The 7,471-nt window shown below is 38.4% G+C and overlaps 1 protein-coding gene across 1 annotated transcript in view; it reads left to right on the top strand.

Annotated features, from left to right (window-relative positions):
* LOC131952289 (arylsulfatase B-like) overlaps nucleotides 1-6,872 on the top strand; it is a 13,980-nt gene extending 7,108 nt beyond the window's left edge. The window contains exons 7-15 of the mRNA XM_059314896.1: nucleotides 1,084-1,247; nucleotides 1,999-2,100; nucleotides 2,761-2,824; nucleotides 3,091-3,188; nucleotides 3,697-3,836; nucleotides 4,693-4,751; nucleotides 5,492-5,635; nucleotides 6,145-6,267; nucleotides 6,684-6,872. Coding sequence (XP_059170879.1) covers nucleotides 1,084-1,247; nucleotides 1,999-2,100; nucleotides 2,761-2,824; nucleotides 3,091-3,188; nucleotides 3,697-3,836; nucleotides 4,693-4,751; nucleotides 5,492-5,635; nucleotides 6,145-6,267; nucleotides 6,684-6,862 — 1,073 coding nt within the window. The 3' untranslated portion in view covers nucleotides 6,863-6,872. The remainder of the gene's footprint in view (nucleotides 1-1,083; nucleotides 1,248-1,998; nucleotides 2,101-2,760; nucleotides 2,825-3,090; nucleotides 3,189-3,696; nucleotides 3,837-4,692; nucleotides 4,752-5,491; nucleotides 5,636-6,144; nucleotides 6,268-6,683) is intronic.
* The last annotated feature ends 599 nt before the right edge of the window (nucleotides 6,873-7,471 follow it).

Genomic DNA, 7,471 nt, shown 5'->3' with positions numbered 1-7,471 from the left:
AGATGAGACTTGAAATAGGTGAGACTTGGTATAGGTGAGAATCGGGATAGGTGAGACTTGGTATAGTTGAGACTTGGAATAGGTGAGACTTGGAATAGGTGAGACTTGGAATAGGTGAGACTTGGAATAGGTGAGACTTGAAATAGGTGAGACTTGAAATAGGTGAGACTGGAAATAGGTGAGACTTGGAATAGGTGAGACTTGGAATAGGTGAGACTTGAAATAGGTGAGACTGGAAATAGGTGAGAGTTGGAATAGGTGAGACTTGGAATAGGTGAGAATTGGAAAAGGTGAGACGTGGAAAAGGTGAGACATGGAATAGGTGAGACTTGGAATAGGTGAGACTTGGAATAGGTGAGACTTGGAATTGGATAGTCCCACATCCCAGATCCCACATGCTACATCTTACATACAACATTTCACTTCCTATATCCCACACCCAACATCCTACATTCTTCTTGGAGCTCTAGACGGCAACTTCTCATGATAAGGACATGTCCTGGTCAAGTATGAAAAATTATCTCGATATAATTAAGTACTGACCTGCCACTTAGCTCTAATATAGAACTACATTGTTTTACCAAGTTGGATATGATACGTGTAGAAGTGTTCGGTATCGTTGAAGTATAAACATGTCCATTATGTTATCCTATAGCTAGCAAATGTTCTTTATGAATCAAGTTAATTGATTTTAGTTTGGGTAGAACTGGGAAGAGAAGTTTAGTTAATGCAGTTGACCTATATTTGATCAGATGCATGACGTCACACAATTGATAGTACAAGACACTGACCAGGAATGAAATTGATTAGCCGATAATCTTCTGTTTGATGGGCTCTTCACATGCCTGGATTTATTTAGTAAATTTGTTAAATTTAGATTTTAACACGGTACCTCGACATTTCATTAAATTTAGATTTGAACTCCGCGACATTTGACACAAAGCTGTTTGTCTCTAAGTCAGGACTTGAGTAGTTTATTTTATCCTACTTGTTTATTTTGTCCTACTTGTTTATTTTGTCCTACTTGTTTATTTTGTCCTACTTGTTTATTTTGTCCTACTTGTTTATTTTGTCCTACTCTAGCTGGCTACGTCCAGAATGAGGACTCGATCAACTTGTCCTTAAAGTCCCCTCACCATGTCCTCGTCCAGAGTCTGTTGGCGGCACGTAGGAGGTACTACGTCACAGGGAAAGACTTCCGGTTCAACGACACAATTTGGCGGGAAACGGAGGGGACCTACTCGACGGTAGCCACGTCTCTCATATATTTCATCCACTCTCTCCTTCATTCTCTCTCACTTTTCCTACCCCTCTCTCAACCTCTCCATACCCCTCTAACCCTTCCTCTTCCTATTTCGCTCTCTCTCTCTCGCCATCTTCTTACCTTTTACGCACTCTCACACCTCTTATCTCCATATCCCCTCTAGTTCTCTCTCTCTCTCTATCCCTCTCTATCCCTCTCTATCCCTCTCTATCCCTCTATTTCTCTCTCTTTCATTGCGGATTCGTGCAATTGATTTTTATTTCCTATTCTTTTTTAATCTTTTAAATTCAGTTATCGCCAGTTTTTAACGATTACACTTGTAATATATTTTTACAAGCGCATTGTATTTAAACTTTAAACATAGAAAACATACATAAATGACATGTACACTTAAAGGATTAGTTTGGTGCCTGACGTGTTAAAATTAAGTTGTCCATTTTAAACCATCCAACATCCTACGTCTTACGTCCTACGTCTTACGTTCTACGCAGTTTCTTCCAGGCATCTCTTAGGAGCCCCCCCCCCCGCCCCCGAAGAAAGTCTAACGCCCCCCCCTCCCCCGAACGAAATGGAATTTATATAGAAAATATATACTTTTAACAGTGTCCGCCCCCCCCCCCTCGAAAATTTTAGTCTGGAAGATTTTACGTCTTACATCCTACGTCTTACGTCCAACTCTCCACGTCCCACACCCCACATCTCACATCCAACATCTTGCATCCTACATCCCACAGATCGCATTCGCCAACCGTGCTGTTGACATCATCAAACGTCATGATCCGGAAGTACCTCTGTTCTTGTACCTGCCATTCCAGGCTCCACACACACCTGTGACGGTAAGCTGTACACATACACACATACACGGAAATACACACACGCACATACACACACACATACACGCACGCACACACATACACACACACACACGCAAACACACCTCTCATAATAAGCTGCGCATACACACCCATATACACTCACAAACACTCAGAGACACATATATACAGACACTAAGTGAGACACAGATACACACAGACACGCAGAGACACATACATTCACACACACATAGCGAGTCACAGACACAGACACACACACACACGCGCAATATAGTATACGCACATGTACAGTCGCTAATACACACATAAACTTAAACACGCGTACATATAGTCACTCATAAAACGTAACGGTGAGCTACAAACACACACACACACATACACAAACTTACAATCACTACACACATATAGACTACATACAAAAGTAAAAATAAAGTTAGCGCTTATTAAATCTCTTTTTTACATTTTTTCTTACTTATTTTTCATGAGCTTATAACTCAAATCCTTTACGAATGTTACTATCTTAATGTACGAAAATTAAAATTTTACCAAATGAATGTTACAGTTATACTTTTAACTGTTACACTTTAACTGTACGGATGTTATAACTTTACCCCAATTACCCAAGAAGAAATCTCATGTCTTTCATTAAGAACATTCTTCCAGGTTCCTTACCAGTACTCACAACTCTATAAAAACATTGCCAGCCCCGTACGTCGTGTCTACTCAGGTTTGTCCTTTTGTTTATATTGCTGGTATATTTTAGTAGGACTGAATTAGAAAAATCATCTGGTTTACGCAGTTTTTGTGGAAAAGGGGAGATAAACTTTAGAATTTGTTACGTGAAAAATATTCATGGATTGTTTCCCTTACACTACTAGCGTTTTAAAGTAGGCCTACTTTTTGAGTTTGTGTAAAAAATAACAAATCTGTTATAGGATATACGAATATAATGTGGTAGGGTTTTGTTTACTGATGTGCTTTGTCTGACTCTAGGTATGGTGAGCGCTATAGACGAGGCTGTGGGGAACATCACGCGAGCTTTGTACGAGAAGGGTTTCATGGACAACTTGTTGCTTGTCTTCACCAGTGACGTAAGCGTTGTTTGTGTGTGGTGACTAGATATTTTATATGTTATTAAAGGCATCAATTACATAATATATTGACGATATGTTGAAAAAAAGTGGTTTTGGTGCAATTTTTAGTTTTCTTATAAGATCAAAGAATAGTAATATTAATGGTAGTGTTTAGTATGAGTAAACATTCATTTTATAATAAATACTAAAAGGTTAAACATATTTAGTCATCAACACGACATATTGTGCTCTAAATACACATTGTATCCTTAACACACATTTTGTCTTAAACACCCATGTTCACTTAAAGACCTATTATAACTTAAAGACCTATTATGACTTAAAGACCCATTATGACTTAAATACCTATTATAACTTAAAGACCCATTATGACTTAAAGACCCATTATGACTTAAAGCCCATTATGACTTAAAGACACATTATGACTTAAAGACCCATAATGACTTAGAGACCAATAATGACTTAAAGATCCATTATGACTTAAAGACCCACATCTCTTTCTTAGAACGGCGGCCAACCGGAAATGGGAGGTAACAACTGGCCCCTGAGGGGAGCGAAGAGTTCGGTATGGGAGGGAGGGACACGAGTGCCGACCTTCGTGTACAGTGAGTCCCTCCTTCAGAGGAGGCGTTACGTCAGCAACGAGTGAGTGAGGCCACACATGGATGAGTGTTGGTTACCTGGATGTTGAGTACAACTATGTACACCGTTTTACTAACAATACAACAATACAGCTATGTACACTATTGTATTAATAATACAAGTATGTACACTGGTGTATTAATAATACAACCATGTACACTGTTGTCTTAATAATACAACCATGTATACTGTTGTATTAATAATACAACCATGTACAATCTTGTCTTAATAATACACTGTTATCTTAATAATACAATCATGTACACTGTTGTCTTAATAATACAATCATGTACAACAACAAGGTCATGTACACTGTTGTATTAACAATATGTAATTCATACTGTTTTGTAATGTCTACACAATACACTTATTTCATATTGTTTCGTGATGTATACACAATTATATTTCATTTTTATGTCTGATTTTTATTTGTCTCCTCTGTTTGTCTCAAGACTTTCTCTTTTTCACCTGTATTTTCTATATGTCTTAAGTCTTTTTCACCTGTGTTTTCTATATGTCTTAAGTCTTTTTCACCTGGATTTTCTATATGTCTTAAGTCTTTTTCACCTGTAATTTCTATTTGTCTTAAGATTTTCTCACCTGTAATGTCTATTTGTCTTAAGACTTTCTCACCTGTAATGTCTATTTGTCTTAAAACTTTCTCACCTGTAATGTCTATTTGTCTTAAGACTTTCTCACCTGTAATGTAATGTCTATTTGTCTTAAGACTTTCTCACCTGTAATTTCTATTTGTCTTAAGACTTTCTCACCTGTAATTTCTCTTTGTCTTAAGACTTTCTCGCCTGTAATGTCTATTTCTCTTAAGACTTTCTCACCTGTAATTTCTATTTCTCTTAAGACTTCTACACTCCGTTGACTGGTTCCCCACGTTTTTGGAGGCTGCAGGAGGTCGACCAGGTGAGAAAGATTTTGTTGTTGTTTACCTGTTGGTTCATGCTAGGCTGGACATTGATCTGTCTCTGACTTTACATGAGGATTTCTGTTGGAGCACGATCAGAACACAAATCAGTGTCTACTGCACACAGTTCATCCCTAGCTTGTTTCTGATCAATGTCTCTCGTACGAAAGACTCCTGGACATAACCACTCCCCTCGAACATACCTGCCCCCCCCCCCCCCCCCCCCACCAGGACTTAAACCTCCTGGTCAATCCCCTGGATAAATCTCGAGCCCCAAGAAAAAATACTAACAAACCCGGAACGTTCGTCCCCCATAACACATAAACCATCCGGACATAGACCCCCCCCCCCCCCTTCCACCATCACGTTTATATTTGGAAAAATACACGTCATCGGTCCATGGACCACCAGGATAAAGAGTAACTTGACATACTAATGCTCAAACCAGTGGTATTTTGATATAGCATCTCAACGCATTCCCTATCCATAGCATTTAAATCATTTGATGCTAAACTGCGGTAGTTATGGATGCATTTTCAAAAGGTATTTAATTATGAATGAAAATTCAAATTATGTTTAACTTTATCTTTTCATAGACTAATTGACAGAAATATCAGTGCCAGGCACCACCTCCCCAACGGACCCTCTATCCCCCTTGACATGTACTTATTAATATCTTTGTAAACTCCAATCAAAATTTAATCAAAACGTCATTCACTTTACCGTTTGTTACCTCCAGAGCGTGGCATTGACGGCAAAAGCCAGTGGTCAATGCTGACCAAAGGTCAACCTTCAGGACGGAACGAGTTTGTCTACCAGATAAGCTCTGACGGGAAGGGGGCGTTACGGATGGGCGACCACAAGCTGCTAGTGGGAAAACCCGGTAGGTGACTCACTAAGCTATTTATACATTTATGGAATCGGGAAAACCCGCTCAGTTATAGCTATAAATAACTATGTTTATGGGACAGCGTGGCCTAGCGGCAGGGTGCTACACTGCTAACCCGAAAATCTTGAGTTCGAATCCGGTCTCAATATAGTAGAACGTCTCTAAGTCCACCCAACTCTGGTGCGTACCTAACTTATGTTAGGGAAAGTAAAGGCGGCTGGGCATAGTGCTGACCACACTGTCCCTTCATATGCCGTGGTCCCTGGAGCAGATGAACTCTACTTCATCTGCCCCATGTGTCTTGGGCACGAACGGGAAAAGGTGATAGGTATGTTTTTATTTTTAAATGTAACCATATTTAGTCAAGATTTGGTCTATGAATGCCTCCTCAAAAATATTTCAATTTCAACATGTAATTTGTTTAAAAATATTTGGTCGAATACAATCTCTTTCATTATGTTTATATTACAACTTTAATTAAGAACTAATCACGTGGTTCTCAGGTCACCACAATGGCTGGTACGCCCCGCCCAGTAAGACAAAAATCTCCAAGTGGCATTACAAGGGAGGCAAGTTCGACAGTGTCGCCTACACTAACGATGAGTATCAGCTTTACAATATTAGAGGTAAAGATGAGTAGAATATTTACATCAGCAAATTTACACCATTAGAGGTAAATGTGTAAAGGTTATGTTACCAGATGTAAAGGTTATGTAACCAGGTGTAAAGCTGATGTGTAAAGGTTATGTTACCTGGTGTAAAGCTGATGTTACCAGATGTAAATGTATATTACCAGGTGTAAAGCTTATGTTACCAGATGTAAAGCTCCTTATACCAGGTGTAAAGCTCAATATACCAGATGTAAAACTTCTTATACCAGATGTAAAGCTCCTCATACCAGGTGTAAAGCTCCTTACACCACGTGTAAAGCTCCCTATACCAGGTGTAAAGCTGACGTTACCAGGTGTAAAGCTGATGTTACCAGCGTAAAGCTCCTTACACCAGGTGTAAAGCTGATGTATTTTGTTCCCACCTTCCCCAGAAGACCCAGCAGAACGTACCAACATCGCCAAAGATTACCCAGAGATTACTAGGAAGATGTTGCGACGGTTCCAGTACCACAACTCCACCAAGGTGCCAGCCTTCAAGAACATGAGGGCAGGGGATGGACACTCAGACCCGGGGAATTATGGGGGGTTCTGGAGCCCGGGGTGGTGTTGATGGTAGTAGGTTTAGGGGTTTACGTTAATGTGTAGGTTTTATGTCCGTGTTTAGGTTTATGTCAGTGATTAGGTTTATGATTGGTCCATTAAATCTGATATTTTTATTTGAATTTATAGTTTAAGTTTGTAGCTTTATATCAATGTATAAGTTTATGTCGGTGTGTAGGTTTATTGCAACATGTAGGTTTATATCAGTGTGTAGGTTTATCTAAATTCATACGTTTTGTTAATTAGAAGGTTTATATTAATGTATAGGTTTATGTAAAGATGTAGGTTTATGGTAGATTCGTTTAATATTATATTTTTATTTGAATTTATAGTTTAAGTTTGTAGCTTTATATCAATGTATAAGTTTATGTCGGTGTGTAGGTTTATTGCAACATGTAGGTTTATATCAGTGTGTAGGTTTATCTAAATTCATACGTTTTGTTAATTAGAAGGTTTATATTAATGTATAGGTTTATGTAAAGATGTAGGTTTATGGTAGATTCGTTTAATATTATATTTTTATTTGAATTTATACTTATATTAAGTCTGTAGTTTTATAACGATTTGTAGGTTTATATAAATTTATAGATTTATGTCAATATGTGTAGGTTTATGTCCG

Source organism: Physella acuta, unplaced genomic scaffold (genome assembly GCF_028476545.2).
Source record: "Physella acuta isolate Inbredline_101_S28 unplaced genomic scaffold, ASM2847654v3 ptg000863l, whole genome shotgun sequence".
NCBI lineage: Eukaryota > Metazoa > Mollusca > Gastropoda > Physidae > Physella > Physella acuta.
The sequence above is the reverse complement of the archived record's forward strand: the minus strand, read 5'-3'. Positions and strand labels throughout refer to the sequence as shown.